Source organism: Physella acuta, unplaced genomic scaffold (genome assembly GCF_028476545.2).
Source record: "Physella acuta isolate Inbredline_101_S28 unplaced genomic scaffold, ASM2847654v3 ptg000241l, whole genome shotgun sequence".
Classification (NCBI taxonomy): domain Eukaryota; kingdom Metazoa; phylum Mollusca; class Gastropoda; family Physidae; genus Physella; species Physella acuta.
In genome coordinates, this window is record NW_026731760.1 from 223,687 (window position 1) to 240,906 (window position 17,220).

The 17,220-nt window shown below is 37.4% G+C and overlaps 2 protein-coding genes across 4 annotated transcripts in view; both read right to left on the minus strand.

The window, feature by feature from the left end:
* The window catches only part of LOC131938320 (annulin), a 28,263-nt gene extending 21,901 nt beyond the window's left edge, over nucleotides 1-6,362 (minus strand). Inside the window, exon 1 of one of the 2 annotated variants that reach the window (XM_059296328.1) lies at nucleotides 6,268-6,362. The gene's annotated coding sequence lies outside the window, so the exon portion shown is untranslated. Of the gene's footprint in view, nucleotides 1-1,607; nucleotides 1,723-6,267 lie in introns of those variants that run through there. The other variant, XM_059296329.1, reaches the window with a different exon arrangement.
* Nucleotides 6,363-13,973: 7,611 nt separating this feature from the next.
* Nucleotides 13,974-17,220, minus strand: part of LOC131938308 (sushi, von Willebrand factor type A, EGF and pentraxin domain-containing protein 1) — a 36,425-nt gene continuing 33,178 nt past the window's right edge. For both annotated transcript variants that reach the window (XM_059296311.1, XM_059296310.1), the window contains 4 exons: nucleotides 16,460-16,583; nucleotides 16,118-16,209; nucleotides 15,240-15,834; nucleotides 13,974-14,110 (listed from right to left, as the gene is read on the minus strand). In XM_059296311.1, coding sequence (XP_059152294.1) covers nucleotides 14,104-14,110; nucleotides 15,240-15,834; nucleotides 16,118-16,209; nucleotides 16,460-16,583 — 818 coding nt within the window. In that variant the 3' untranslated portion in view covers nucleotides 13,974-14,103. The remainder of the gene's footprint in view (nucleotides 14,111-15,239; nucleotides 15,835-16,117; nucleotides 16,210-16,459; nucleotides 16,584-17,220) is intronic.

Consider the following 17,220-nt stretch of genomic DNA (forward strand, 5'->3'; position numbering starts at 1 on the left):
TTTTGCTATTTTTTGCCTTGGTGCCACCCCCCCCCCCCCTAAATGGTGTCACCCGGTGCGGACCGCACCCCCCGCCCCCTCCTCGCTACGCCTCTGATTAAACATTCACTTAAACACTGTATGTCACAAAGTATTGTCATCGAGTCTTGACCTACATGAAAGTTTTGAAAAAAAATCGGTTTGGTAAAAGTATTCGAAATTTTTCATCCCATGACGGGCGATAGGCAGAGAAATCAACCTAAATAGGCTCTTATGGTTTATTTGTACTCGGTAATAATGGCTTGTGAGAAACCGAAAGTAGAGCAACTACCACTTCAGGTTACCAGAAAAAGATGAGAAATTTATCGTAAACTACCAATTAGATGAAATAGGCTTACTTATATACGAAATTTTGTCAACATAAACTAAACGTTACTCAAATCTTCGTGTTTACAGACAGACAGAGAGACAAACACGGACACAATAGCAAAATCAAGTTTTTCCGACTCAGGAATGCGTGAAATGTTGAGATTTTGACATATTTTGATTTAGAATTTTTACACGAATACAATACATCCTTTATATTCCGTTTACGATAAAGTCAGTAAAATGGCGAAAACTGTCATTCGACTTTTGTGCACGGATATAATACTTGTATGGGACCCTATACATAAGAATTATATTTTTTAAAAGAATGTCTATTGACCTAAGATACCCAGAATGTATGTAAGGAATGCAGCACCATTGCAAGCCCTGGATTAGACATTGTGTGTGCCTCAGATTACCTCAGATTACATCTCATCTTACATCCCTCCCCCCCCCCCATCCCTTTCGCAACTCCCTCCCTCCTTCTGCTAACACAACACAAAACATTGTTGTCACGCATACATTGTTGAGGCACAGCGGATACGTATAGATGTCCCATCTGTTCTAGTCGTTAACTGTCGTGTTAACTAAACCATCTGTTCTAGTCTAGTTAACTAAACCATCTGTTCTAGTCCTCTTTAACTAAACCATCTGTTTTGCTTATGTGTACCGGTACACAATGCATAACCACTTGTGTGGCACTATGTAATGTACAATATAAAACTTAAGACATAAACCTAAGTATTATACGACGTCAGTGTTATGCTAAATCTACCCCATACGGCATATTCTGTATACATTATCTGTTTTAAACAGCTCATTTTTCATTAATGTTTTACACAATGTTTAAATAACATAAGAAGTGAGCAAATAACCAAACACGGATGTCGATCTATTCGCCATCCTAATCTGGGTGCAGTATTCAGGTATCCCCTTCGTTCTAATGTAACTATTCCGTTCTAGAACTAAAGCACAGAACATAAGGATTAACCTGTCCTACTCCACAATATATTCAATAAGGATTAACTTAAACGAATCCACAGAATATACATTAAGGATCAACTAAAACTATTCACTGAACATTCAGTAAAGATTATCTAAAACATATCCAAAGAACATTAAATACGGATAACAAGAACTAATCCACAGACAAATTCCATTAAAATTTGCTGGAATTAATCCACGGAACATCCAAACGAAATATGACACGGAAACTTATGTTTGTTTACCGACAGCACCTCAGTAAAAAAAAAAAAACATACCCTGCTATTAATAGTCTCCATGTGAAGAACACAATAAAATCTGTCAGCCTTTAAAACACACAATACCCGCGATAGACGGGTGTCCTGCCTATGATAGACGGGTGTCCTGCCTAAGGTAGACGGGTGTCCTGCCTCATATGATACAACATTGTCGTGCTATATGATACATAGTTGGCATTACTTAGATACAAGTAAACAAACATGTGACATTAAAGCACTTTCGACACGCTCGTAAAATCACAAGGACGGCGATCAGCTGAATAGTACAAATGTGATCGATACTTTCTCAATCAACCGAATCGGCTGGTTTGAATATGTGTATGTGTGGGGAATGTCTGCAAGGTTGGTGTTATAGAATGTCTGTATGTGTGGGGAATGTCTGCAAGGTTTGGTGTTATAGAATGTCTGTATGTGTGGGGAATGTCTGCAAAGGTTTGGTGTTATAGAATGTCTGTATGTGTGGGGAATGTCTGCAAGGTTGGTGTTATAGAATGTCTGTATGTGTGGGGAATGTCTGCAAGGTTGGTGTTATAGAATGTCTGTATGTGTGGGGAATGTCTGCAAGGTTGGTGTTATAGAATGTCTGTATGTGTGGGGAATGTCTGCAAGGTTGGTGTTATAGAATGTCTGTATGTGTGGGGAATGTCTGCAAGGTTGGTGTTATAGAATGTCTGTATGTGTGGGGAATGTCTGCAAGGTTGGTGTTATAGAATGTCTGTATGTGTGGGGAATGTCTGCAAGGTTGGTGTTATAGAATGTCTGTATGTGTGGGGAATGTCTGCAAGAATGTCTGTATGTGTGGGGAATGTCTGCAAGAATGTCTGTATGTGTGGTGAATGTCTGCAAGAATGTCTATATGTGTGGGGAATGTCTGCAAGGTTGGTGTTATAGAATGTCTGTATGTGTGGGGAATGTCTGCAAGAATGTCTGTATGTGTGGTGAATGTCTGCAAGAATGTCTATATGTGTGGGGAATGTCTGCAAGGTTGGTGTTATAGAATGTCTGTATGTTTGGGGAATGTCTGCAAGGTTGGTGTTATAGAATGTCTGTATGTGTGGGGAATGTCTGCAAGGTTGGTGTTATAGAATGTCTGTATGTTTGGGGAATGTCTGCAAGGTTGGTGTTATAGAATGTCTGTATGTGTGGGGAATGTCTGCAAGGTTGGTGTTATAGAATGTCTGTATGTGTGGGGAATGTCTGCAAGGTTGGTGTTATAGAATGTCTGTATGTGTGGGGAATGTCTGCAAGGTTGGTGTTATAGAATGTCTGTATGTTTGGGGAATGTCTGCAAGGTTGGTGTTATAGAATGTCTGTGTGTATGGGTAATGTCTGCAAGGTTTGGTGTTATAGAATGTCTGTATGTGTGGGGAATGTCTGCAAGGTTTGGTGTTATAGAATGTCTGTATGTGTGGGGAATGTCTGCAAGAATGTCTGTATGTGTGGGGAATGTCTGCAAGAATGTTTGTATGTGTGGGGAATGTCTGCAAGGTTTGGTGTTATAGAATGTCTGTATGTGTGGGGAATGTCTGCAAGGTTTGGTGTTATAGAATGTCTGTATGTGTGGGGAATGTCTGCAAGGTTGGTGTTATAGAATGTCTGTATGTGTGGGGAATATCTGCAAGGTTTGGTGTTATAGAATGTCTGTATGTGTGGGGAATGTCTGCAAGGTTTGGTGTTATAGAATGTCTGTATGTGTGGGGAATGTCTGCAAGGTTGGTGTTATAGAATGTCTGTATGTGTGGGGAATATCTGCAAGGTTTGGTGTTATAGAATGTCTGTATGTGTGGGGAATGTCTGCAAGAATGTCTGTATGTGTGGGGAATGTCTGCAAGAATGTCTATATGTGTGGGGAATGTCTGCAAGGTTGGTGCTATAGAATGCTCACTATGTATTCAACAAAAAAGTATTTTTGTTTCGAAACAAACCACTTCTTCAAGCAAGACAGGCTAGATTTTCCTGTATCAGTTTTACACTTAACTGGTTTAGTTTCTTTGTGATATCCATTATGAAGTTGAATGTTTCAATTTGGAATGGACAATGTAATAAGAAGTACACTGAGTTAGGGAGTAACTACATATTCTAATAGAATAGTGAATGTTTATTGTTTATATCTATTGTTATATCGTTTATTACCGAGTGTTGCAGGCTAATATTTTTATGAGTTTTGGAAATAAAATAAAATAATCTTCTATATATATATATAATTCTCTTCTGGGAGACGCTAGAAAACAAGCTGTAAACGCGCTCCCTACCACCCCCACCCCTACATGATCTGGTGAGCTGTGGTTCACTCTAAATGTTTACAAACAGAGCCGGGTTTAGTGACGACTATTAGGGGCAGATAATTTAGTTTGAAACTATTTTAAACGTAAGGGGGGGGGGGGGGGTAACTAAGAGGAGTTTACTTTAACGGAGGGAGGGGGTAGGAGAGGGGGGGGGGGGTTATCGTCCTTAACGAGCTACTTATAGTGCTCTAAAGAAATATTTTCAGTGGCAGCGTTGGTAGTGTCGAATTCACAAATTATGAATAACTGAAAAGTAGAAAAAACAACAACTAAACAGCGGGGTATGATATGCCGCGGGTTGGCTCGTTGTTAATATTTGTGCATGGAGCTGAAGAGCCGCAGCTGGACACCAAAGGAGCCGCAGGTTGCCGACCCCTGTCTCAATCAGTTATTCGTATTTGATATTTGTGAAGGGCGTCCCTTTTTAGGGGATCCAAAATTTGTATTTATACTACATCCTGACCATGATATCTAATGCATGTCATCAAAATTGACTACAAGTATGTTAAAATAAAGCTACCATGTTTCGACTTTTAAATAACGCATACAATTAAGTAGTCAATCAGTAAAATATATTGTTTGACACGGCTTCATAGCTAAATATAAAAGATTTGTTATTATTATTGCGTCATGAAATTTAAAGCATTTATTGTGTTTTTCAAGCATGTCTTAGTTACACTTAATTAATTTAGCTTATTTTGTGAAAGTTATTTCCCTTGAATAAAATTTTGTTATTCGGATTTCCAAATGGGAGATAATTCGTTGCTTAACTTCACGTTCATTTCAAATTCCTACACCTTAGGTTTACCGCTTACTTATAAATACAACTTTAAGTTACTATTTGCTATTGTAAAAATTATATAGAGCAGAAGTTCTAAACAAAATAGCATGGTAGTTTTTTTTTAGCATTATCAAATCGAAAAACAAATACATCAGTAGCCGTTGTAGATTGCAGTACTTAATGTAAGTAGACATACAGTATCGTCTAAAATCGTCTTAGTCGCAATCAATTAAATGTTTTTTTCATATTTTTCACCCTCTCCTAAAGGATTCATATATAGGCTGGAATCAATAACATTTATAACCTTTTATTTTTCAAAAACAAAAAAAATCGTTACATAATCACACAATTATAACTAAAGACAGTCAAGCTCAAAACAGGTACGTTCCGTTGTGGAACTCACTTGGGGGGTCTGCAGAGAGCCCAATACTACAAGAACAGTTTTTTTTCCAGACTTTTTTCTCCTGCGCAGGGGGGGGGGGGGGGGCACTTGAAATTTTCTAAAAGTGGGGGTGGGGGGAAGGGAGGGGCTGGTTATATTGTAAAGTACAAAATAGACTCGTGGACTTAGCAACAATTTCAATAGAATGTGATTACGCTTGCAAACTGGAACAAAAGTAATTAGTACAAACTTTTGCGACGAAGGAGGCAAGTAAAATTTGATTTTGATGTTTACTTATGACGTGTATGCAATTGATAATAAATTAATATGTCGCTTTTAATTAATTGTTTTCTTATACAAATGTTTTAGTAATTAATTTGCGTGAAATAAGTTTTGCCTAGGGCGCTAATTAACCTGGCGCCTGCACTGGTCTGTAGATACTATCCTGAAAGTAAAATGTTTTACTTGACCATTGTTAGATACTGAATATCTCTTTTTTAATGCTAGATTTTTGTTAAATTCAATAATCCACGGGTTCCCAACCTAGGGGTCGCGACCCCCCTGGGTGTCGCGAAGGGCTTTCTGGGGGGTCGCCAACTGGTATAATAAACCTTAGTAATTTGAAACAAAACATAAAAATTTAGAAGAATTTTTTAAATTCGGCTTTACTAACATCACTGGAAAGGGAATAGAGAAGAAGCAAAGCGTACTGTACAAAGTTTTTCTCAGTCACGAGTTTATGAAATCTTCAAAACTAAAACGTCATTTAAGACAAGTCATTCGAAACACACCAAAAAAGATATGGAGTTCTTTCGTTGGTATGAAGCTAGATGCAAACGTCAGAAGAATCTGCATTGACGCATTATCCATTCTCTTCTTTCCTCGATGTTGCCAGCATTCACGATGAATTACAAGATGAATTCTTTGATTTGTAGAATGATTCCGCGTAAGATAAAAAACTGCACCCTCAATTTTAGTGTAGTATTCGCATTCACCATTCATACCCAAACGTAAAATTGATTGACTTTTCGAGAATAGATTTTCAACACTATTATTCGATTAAAAACAAAATTAAGATAATGATAATGACATATATGGGCGTTAACAAAAAAAAATGCTTTAAAAAAAATTAACCACGAATGTTTAGTGAATATCAATAAACAATGTAAGTAGAGTTTTCCGATGAAAAATCCAAGAAAAAATACAACTCACTATTCTGCTTAGTGACAAATATATCACTTTCGTCCCACACAATAAACAATGTTCAGCACATCACGAGTGAACTAACTGGCACGCTCAGCGCAGGAATACAAATGTGACAAGGTCCTGGCCACTGTTGACTGATATGCACAGCTCACCAGTGAAAACAAGATGACAGAGGGCTTTGTTTGCCCATTCAATCTACATGGAGCCTACATTAGTTGCATTCCAGTCCATTGCAGACGGACAGTGGGTCTCAAACTTAGATTACATGTAACCATGGCAACCTGACAAAACATGCCCATTCAAACAATGTAAAAACTGACCTGTGATTCGATGGATAATTTATTAAGTTTACTGTACACCAGGGGTTCCCAACTTTTTTTTTTACTCTAGAGCACATTCTAAAATATCAGTAGGGTGGCGGGCACCACCTATTTTAAATCGACAAACTCCTTCCATAACTTGTCATTTTCCCATAATTTATTTTCTTTTTTCTTATTTTCTTATAGTCATAATGTATTAATAAATAATAAACAAAAAATGTTTCAAAGTAAAATTATTTGGCATTTTTTTCAGATTGCATACACACAGGGAAATGTATTTACAAAACGTAAAGAAAAAAAACAAAACACATGAATACAAAGAAAACATTTAATTAAAAAATATAATAAAGTCAATGTGATCTTTGGCATAATGTTAAAATAATGTTTATGAAAAACATTCTGTCTCTGTCGAATAGTGAGAGGCAGGCACATACGAATCGTTCAGCGGGCGCCATGCCGCCCGCGGGCACAGGGTTGGGAACCCCTGCTGTACACGGTATGTCACATCATTTCAAGAAAGTTAGATGGGAAAAGAAAATGCGCGCGTGCCCAAATACTAATATACTTCCTTCACGCGTGGAACAATAAAACATACATCAAGTCAAGAACATCAATTGTGTCAAGACAAGAACATCAATTGTGTCAAGACAAGAACATCAATTGTGTCAAGACAAGAACATCAATTGTGTCAAGACAAGAACACACATGGTGTCAAGACAAGAACATCAATTGTGTCAAGACAAGAACATACATGGTGTCAAGACAAGAACATCAATTGTGTCAAGACAAGAACATCAATTGTGTCAAGACAAGAACATCAATTGTGTCAAGACAAGAACATCAATTGTGTCAAGACAAGAACATACATGGTGTCAAGACAAGAAAATCAATTGTGTCAAGACAAGAACATCAATTGTGTCAAGACAAGAACATCAATTGTGTCAAGACAAGAACATCAATTGTGTCAAGACAAGAACATACATGGTGTCAAGACAAGAAAATCAATTGTGTCAAGACAAGAACATCAATTGTGTCAAGACAAGAACATACATGGTGTCAAGACAAGAACATCAATTGTGTCAAGACAAGAACATCAATTGTGTCAAGACAAGAACATCAATTGTGTCAAGACAAGAACATCACTTGTGTCAAGACAAGAACATACATGGTGTCAAGACAAGAACATACATGGTGTCAAGACAAGAACATACATGGTGTCAAGGCAAGAACATCAATTGTGTCAAGACAAGAACATCAATTGTGTCAAGACAAGAACATCACTTGTGTCAAGACAAGAACATACATGGTGTCAAGACAAGAACAAACATGGTGTCAAGACAAGAACATCAATTGTGTCAAGACAAGAACATACATGGTGTCAAGACAAGAACATACATGGTGTCAAGACAAGAACATACATGGTGTCAAGACAAGAACATCAATTGTGTCAAGACAAGAACATCAATTGTGTCAAGACAAGAACATCAATTGTGTCAAGACAAGAACATCACTTGTGTCAAGACAAGAACATACATGGTGTCAAGACAAGAACATCAATTGTGTCAAGACAAGAACATCAATTGTGTCAAGACAAGAACATCAATTGTGTCAAGACAAGAACATCAATTGTGTCAAGACAAGAACATACATGGTGTCAAGACAAGAACATCAATTGTGTCAAGACAAGAACATACATGGTGTCAAGACAAGAACATACATGGTGTCAAGACAAGAACATACATGGTGTCAAGACAAGAACATCAATTGTGTCAAGACAAGAACATCAATTGTGTCAAGACAAGAACATCACTTGTGTCAAGACAAGAACATACATGGTGTCAAGACAAGAACATCAATTGTGTCAAGACAAGAACATCAATTGTGTCAAGACAAGAACATCAATAGTGTCAAGACAAGAACATCAATTGTGTCAAGACAAGAACATACATGGTGTCAAGACAAGAACATCAATTGTGTCAAGACAAGAACATCAATTGTGTCAAAACAAGAACATCAATTGTGTCAAGACCAGAACATCAATTGTGTCAAGACAAGAACATCAATTGTGTCAAGACAAGAACATACATGGTGTCAAGACAAGAACATCAATTGTGACAAGACAAGAACATACATGGTGTCAAGACAAGAACATCAATTGTGACAAGACAAGAACATCAATTGTGTCAAGACAAGAACATACATGGTGTCAAGACAAGAACATCAATTGTGTCAAGACAAGAACATCAATTGTGTCAAGACAAGAACATACATGGTGTCAAGACAAGAACATCAATTGTGTCAAGACAAGAACATCAATTGTGTCAAGACAAGAACATCAATTGTGTCAAGACAAGAACATCACTTGTGTCAAGACAAGAACATCACTTGTGTCAAGACAAGAACATACATGGTGTCAAGACAAGAACATACATGGTGTCAAGACAAGAACATACATGGTGTCAAGACAAGAACATCAATTGTGTCAAGACAAGAACATCAATTGTGTCAAGACAAGAACATCAATTGTGTCAAGACAAGAACATCACTTGTGTCAAGACAAGAACATACATGGTGTCAAGACAAGAACATCAATTGTGTCAAGACAAGAACATCAATTGTGTCAAGACAAGAACATCAATTGTGTCAAGACAAGAACATCACTTGTGTCAAGACAAGAACATACATGGTGTCAAGACAAGAACATCAATTGTGTCAAGACAAGAACATCAATTGTGTCAAGACAAGAACATCAATTGTGTCAAGACAAGAACACACATGGTGTCAAGACAAGAACATACATGGTGTCAAGACAAGAACATCAATTGTGTCAAGACAAGAACATACATGGTGTCAAGACAAGAACATACATGGTGTCAAGACAAGAACATACATGGTGTCAAGACAAGAACATCAATTGTGTCAAGACAAGAACATCAATTGTGTCAAGACAAGAACATCAATTGTGTCAAGACAAGAACATCACTTGTGTCAAGACAAGAACATACATGGTGTCAAGACAAGAACATCAATTGTGTCAAGACAAGAACATCAATTGTGTCAAGACAAGAACATCAATAGTGTCAAGACAAGAACATCAATTGTGTCAAGACAAGAACATACATGGTGTCAAGACAAGAACATCAATTGTGTCAAGACAAGAACATCAATTGTGTCAAAACAAGAACATCAATTGTGTCAAGACAAGAACATCAATTGTGTCAAGACAAGAACATCAATTGTGTCAAGACAAGAACATACATGGTGTCAAGACAAGAACATCAATTGTGACAAGACAAGAACATACATGGTGTCAAGACAAGAACATCAATTGTGACAAGACAAGAACATCAATTGTGTCAAGACAAGAACATACATGGTGTCAAGACAAGAACATCAATTGTATCAAGACAAGAACATCAATTGTGTCAAAACAAGAACATCAATTGTTTCAAGACAAGAACATCAATTGTGTCAAGACAAGAACATACATGGTGTCAAGACAATAACACACACGGTAACAGACCATGTGACCATTTTTGTACTCAGGAATTTTCTCCCACATCAATACTAAAACAACTGCAGTAAGATCAACCTTTTGATCTCAGTACTTGGACGTTTTGTTATTGTTTATTTTTTGACGTTTTGTTAGTGTTTCTTTTGTGGCGTTTTGTTATTGTTTATTTAAAGCTTGTCACTACTATTGTTGTCAATGTATTTTATTACTAGCTTATAAGGTTGTGTATAACTCATTATCTCATTTTAATCTCTTGAATCCTTGGTATTAACTCTTTTAATATATTTTAACACACACACACACACATACACACACACACCCACACACACACACACACATATATATATATATATATATATATATATATATATATATATATATATATATATATATATATATATAGCATTAGTGTTGAACTTGTCTTGGCTTCCTCCCCCCTCACCCCCCCCCCCACAGGTAGGTGAATCAAATGACACCTGTACCACAGGAGAGAATGACAGGTGCCGTGACGTCAGTGAGCTCTGTTTGATGAGATGGTTTACCTCATGACCTGGTATTTTAATTCCTAATCCAACAGGGCTCTAGATCCAGGCCATGACGACCTGTCTGGGGAAAGTTGATGCAGCCGTTTGATGAAATATTGTTATAGGCGAGTTTCTGTGTGTAGGTGTGGTGTTATAGGCGAGTTTCTGTGTGTAGGTGTGGTGTTATAGGCGAGTTTTTGTGTTTATGGTGACATGGTGTGACGCAGCGTCACGTGACGTGACGTGACTACCGGAGTCTCAGAGATTCACGCGGGTCATGGCTGGCCAGAAGTGATGAGATGTGTGTACAGGTGTATATAGGTGTGTGCATGTCTGTACCGGTGTGTATATGTATGTAAGGTGTGTACAGGTATGTGCAAGTGTGTACAGGTGTGTATATGTGTGTACGGTGTGTACAGGTACGTACAGGTATATATCAGTGTATATCGGTGTATATAGGGTTGTACAGGTGTATATAGGTGTGTACAGGTGTGTACAGGTGCTTCATTGTACACAAGGGCAGTCTATTGTGGGCGTCACGATCCGTGGGACGGTTATGAGAAGAATGACGTTTGTGGCGTTTGTGACCTGTGTGACGTTTTGTGATGAAATTTTATTACGCTATCTGATGTAGTTTTGTGACGCTTTGTCACAGAGTTGAATGTGCCAAACCATTTCTTCATTCATAACTTTCTATCAATTTTACAAATAATCTGAATTAAATTAATCCGCCGTGTCAATAGCAGGGACTATTTTTTATCTATCAAATGTATTAAATGGTTCTCCGCTAGACGGCGCTATCGGTTTTGTTCATAGGCAAAAAATTTGTATTATCTTTGTAAAAAAATAGCCTACAATATGTCGGAAATGTCAAGATCATCAGACATTTTGATCTGCGGCGCAGAGTTATTTTTATACAAGTGGAGAGCCATTTTGTCAAAAGATCATATATTACCTCCCCTTCATTGTAAATGCTCTTACTAGCTAGGGGAGATAATGAATTAGTTAACTGAAGTTAACTCTCTTGTGTTGCAAAACGAAAAAAAATTATTTGGTAGGATAAAAGCTCTCAGAAAATTGATTAAACGAATCATATGAAGCATATGTAAAAGCACAAGTGTTATTTGGATATTTTGTGAGGGTGGTGACTATTTAGACTTTAAGACTTTATTATAGTGATGAAATGATGAAATGCAACATTTCAGGGGACTGCCGCTTACTACCCCCACCCCCACTTGACTGTGCTGGCTACAGTTGAAGCATAGCCACACAGAAACTAGACAGTGAATTTAGCCAACTGTGTATACTTTCACTAGTAATCAGGATTCGTCAGACAGTCCCATATTGTGGTACTCTTGAACTCAAAACTATTATATTTAAATCATGGGGTTTATCGCACCAAACACGTTTTGCTAAATAAAATAAAAATATCCTTGATAAGTTAAAGAAAAGTTACACTGCCAATTTAAAAAATCCATTTCACCGGAAACTGACTTTTTGTATGATGGGTATTCAGAGTTACTCATGCGACTTCAGGTGCTTATTTTCCCGATTTATTCTATCCCCAATTTCCCCTGATTATTTCCCGAGAATGTTAGACCACCTTTAAAATGGCGTCAGTATGGCCAATTACCACCCCCCCCCCCCCCCATCTGTGTCCATTTGTTAAAGGAAAATAACCAAATTTGGATTATTCTTTCGCCAAAAATATTGAGTTGCTTCCCTTGGTGAAAACAAAAACAACTAACCCTGATGCAGCTAGAAGTCCGAGCCAGGTTCATATTTTATTCATTGGCCAATTTTAATTAAGTTACTGAAATTTTCTTTTTAAATTAAAAAAAAAAGTAAAACAGCATTCAGTTGTGGCATCACACTTTCTTAACCTCCCCTTTACACTTATCCTCACAAAGTCCAGATACCCCTCCCCCCCCCCCACACACACACACACACAAACAAACAAAATACAAACACATTAAAAAATTAGCTGGGTCTTTTAATGTTGAAAGTTTATGATATAAAAGAATCAAATAAAAACAAAATCATAAATCCTGTTGTTACCACATTTTCTACTTTACAACTCATAGAAATTATTTTATTTTTGTTATATTGAAAATCACATTACATTTTATACTTTCATGCTTTAAACAATTGAATACATATGGCAAAGCATGGTAACATTACATGACATGTTTTAGTTTTGTTTTACAGAACACTTTTCAAAGTTCAGCATTGGTTTGTAAGGTGCAGTATAAATAGCCAAAGATAATTATCACAAATGTAATTGTTCAACATATTCATGATACATATAATGCATAAATTGTAATACATTGGATTATATGATACACAGAAAGAATTCATGTGTAATAGGCCCTACAGGTTAATTAACTATTTGTTGATGATTTGATTAGTTATTAGATGATACACATAATTTTAAATATTTATAAAAAAAAACATGCATACAAATCACTACACCAAGTTGTTATTTTATAAGAACCCTTTGAAAAACAAAGAGTTGTATCTATATATATAATTCTCCTCTTCGAGCCGTTAGAAAACAAGCTGCAAACGCTCTCCCTACCTCCCCACCCCTACATGGTTTTAGTGAGCTGTGTTCACTCTAAATGTTTACAAGCAGAGCCAACGATTTTAAACGTAGGGGGGGGGGGGGAGGGGGGGGGGAAGGAAGGGGGGGGGTTATGGTCCTTAACGAGCTACTTATAGTGTTTTAAAGAAATATTTTCAGTGTCAGCGTTGGTACTGTCGAATTCACAAATTATGAATTATTGAAAATTAGAAACAACTAAATAGCGGCGTATGTTATGCCGCAGGCCGGCTCGTTTTTTATAAAAGACTACCTAATCTCTTAATAAATTCTATATAGACCTTGGCACAAAAGTATTATGACTAGAATTGTGAAAAATTGGTTTCAGCTTGTTTTTGATATATTAAAAAATTAGTCACAAAGCAAAAAATGCAATTGTTTAAAAAAACACCTGAAATTATAATTAAATGGAACAAGCTTACACTTCCCATAAAATTGTAAAAAAAGTTATTAAAATAATTGTGTTAAAGATATTTTGTATTCATAACAAATAGGTCTATAATAAGTCTACATAATTTCCTGTGCAAGAAATGCTTTTTAACATTTTTATCAATATGGTTAAAACTTATGATTATTATTATTATTAATCGGAAGGAATAGGGGGCAATTTTCGTTGTTTGATGTTATGTTTTGATAGCCTCCCTTGGACGAGACAAGAGTTATCCTCCTTTGTCACCTCAATCTTTGTTTCACTATCATTTGTTGTTGTCTTCCCTCTCTGATCTGGTGGCATGTGGACAGATTTAGTTTTTTTCTTGGTGTGTTTGGGCAGTGTGAAGTCTTCAACCGTTGCTTTAGGTTTCTCTTTCATAGCGTTGGGTCTGGTGATTTCTTTATGTGTGTGGGGCGGGCACGAGGTGAAGTCTTCCACCAGGGCGTGGTCTACAGGCTGGGGAGTGGAGGGAAACCATGTCACAGGTTGGTGGATGGATGAACTGGTGGATGGTGATATGGGAGTGGAGTTGGTGGATGGGACGGTTGGTGGAAGTGCTGTGGGAATGGAGTAGGTGGATGGGGGTGGACACAGAAGTGATGTGGGGGTGGAGTTGTTGGGTGGGACGGTTGGTGGAAGTGCTGTGGGAATGGAGTAGGTGGATGGGGGTGGACACAGAAGTGATGTGGGGGTGGAGTTGTTGGGTGGGACGGTTGGTGGAAGTGGTGTGGGAATGGAGTTGATGGAAGTGCTGTGGGAATGGAGTTGGTGGATGGGAGATGTTGGGTTGGAGCTGAACTGAAGATGATCCAAAGAATGTGAAGATGTCAAGGATTTAAGGGAGAATAGAGGGGAGGCTTGTCTTACAATTGGTGCTGGAGGGAGCGATGATGGTCTTTGGTGAAGAGATTTGATTGGGGTGGGTGACTCCTTAGGTAAATGTTCAACAGATAGATACATATTTGTATAATCATTTTCATTACTGATAGGATCATATGGATTCTTTAGCGTATTGAAGGGTATTTCTGATGGAGGAGAGGATTGGGTAGTGGTGGTGAAGACATTCTGGGAAAACTCAGCACTAACAGGGTAAGTTCTGGCACGGTGCTGAGAAGTGATGTCAGTTCTATGGGGCTTCAGTGTGTTGGACTCTGGTGCAGATTGTGGTGCCTCTGTCCCTCTGGTTCCTGGAGCTATAGGATTGTTTAGCCCAGTCTTGTCTGTGTGCTGCGTGTTGTGGTGTTCGGTGTTTGTGTTCAACACATCCTCTAATGGGATGTAATCAGTTGGTTTCCCTGTTCTGTCTGCAGTCAGGTTTGTGTAGGGGGTAAAGCTTGGGTCATTTCTTGAACCAGTTTTACCATCTTTTCTGTTCTTGACATCAACACTGTGTATTGAAACTGTGTATGTGTCATTGTGAGAGGCATTAGAGTCTTGTAATTGGGGCTTGGTAGTATTAGAGGGCTGGTTAATGTACTCTGTACTGTGTAAGCTTGTTCTATTTTTAGATGTTGATAAAAATTGAGGCTGATGTCTAGCCTTAGATACCTGCTCCTTAATGGAATTAGCTGTCAAATTAACATACCTATCATCTCTCTCAAAACTGCTTGGTGCTGATTGGTCTGAAGTTTTACTGGATTTGTTTCCCTTGTGTCTGTACCCTCTGCTACCAGAAATGTCCGTATTATCTCCCATGGTAACGTACGGGGTAGCCCCAGCACTTGTCATTTCTAGTTCAGAGTTCCTTCCCTTGTGTGAATCTGGAAAATCCCCTTTGTTGCCATGAGCTACATGCGTTCTGTTTTGTTTATCTATGATGTAATTCTCCGGGTTAAAGCTCGTGTTAACAACCCCCAGTTTAGATGCTGCGTTATTTCTCTTAGTCTCTACCTCGTGTGTCAGTGATGGCCTAACGTCAGTGGCGTTTGTCAGTGTCACAGGCACCAGGTAGTCATCTGACAGCAGGGGCGTGACAGTGTCGTCCTGGATTGACATGTTTTTGGAGACAGACGAGCGCATGGAGGTGAAGGACCCCGAGGATGTTGAGGACAACTTCCTGGAGATGGATCTTGAGACGATGCTATGTCTAGCACTGCTAGGGACTGCAGCATCTGGTGCTCTCACAGCATAAGAGCTCTCTGGGATGTTGTACTCATCACCAAGCTCAGCGTAGGTGCTCTCTGAGTTAGGGAAACAAAAAAAGTTTTGTTAAGCTTGTACTCAACTCAGTAGTAAGCAATGTTCCCTCTAAGGAAAAAAGTTAGTGTGCAACGTGTATTTTGTGTGCGCTGTGTTCTAAAAGTCTAATACAATGATATAAGTATTTTTCAAAATCACTGCACAGCAGCTCAAAACTACTGCGTGGCCGTGCAACTGCACAGCTTAGAGGGAACGCTGGTAGTGTGTGATAAACAAGCTATTTTTAGCTATGCTTATGTCAAGTAATGAGGTTTTTCTTCCTACCTTCTGTCTGATTTTCCCCCAGGTGAAATCCTGGCTTGGTCACATGACCCACAGTAGCGTCCATCCTGTAACTTAATACCTCCAGGTCAGTGCTGTAGAGAGATCAAGTTAATGAGTTGACTAGCCATGTTTTCTCTATACATGGATCAAGTTGCTGGTTACAACACTCAATGATTGTATAAGTCAGACATCTTACTGACTGCCTGCTTCAATCACAGTTGGAAATTTTAAAGTGGGGGGCAGAGATTTTGGCTTTTATTGGAAGAACTCCACATTACCCGCTAAAGATCTGGTGTCTGTGCTTGAGTTATGTCATTTTTAAAGTTTCTTGTTGCCACTTACTTTGTGCTCTTCTTCTTGCGGCAGAGTATAACAGCTATAACTGTGACAGCTAGAATGGCTGCAGCTGAAAGGCCCACCACAGTCAGAAACCCATCTGACAGCCACCAGGTGTAGCTAGAAATACCTGGTGTTCAGACAAAATAATCTTCAATCTTTTTTTATCAAGGACTTGTAGTAATTGTTTATTATTATTTTGAAATATTATAATGAAGATAAATTTCTATAAAAACATTTTAATAAGTTTTAAATTGTTATATTAAATCAGGATAAATGTGGAACAAATATATTACTGAATAATAACTGTACAAAAGTAAATTACCAAATAATAAAAAATATATAAAATTATATACTTTAACCAAATAATTAAGTTTTACAGAATAAAATCATGTATTATCAAATAATAAATGTATAAAAGTATGTATTCCAAATGATAAAATATAAATTTATATATTACTGTTATAAATGTATTACCAAACGATTAATGGATGAAAGTTTGTATTATCAAATGATATACTTTGAATAAAATAATTTATTACCAAATCATAAACTTAGAACAAAATACTTTTTTAACTAATGATAAACTTAGAATAACTTAGAATAAAATAATTTATTACCTAATGATAAACTTAGAATAAAATAATTTATTACCAAATGATAAACTTAGAACAAAATAATTTATTACCTAATGATAAACTTAGAACAAAATAATTTATTACCAAATGATAAACTTAGAACAAAATAATTTATTACCTAATGATAAA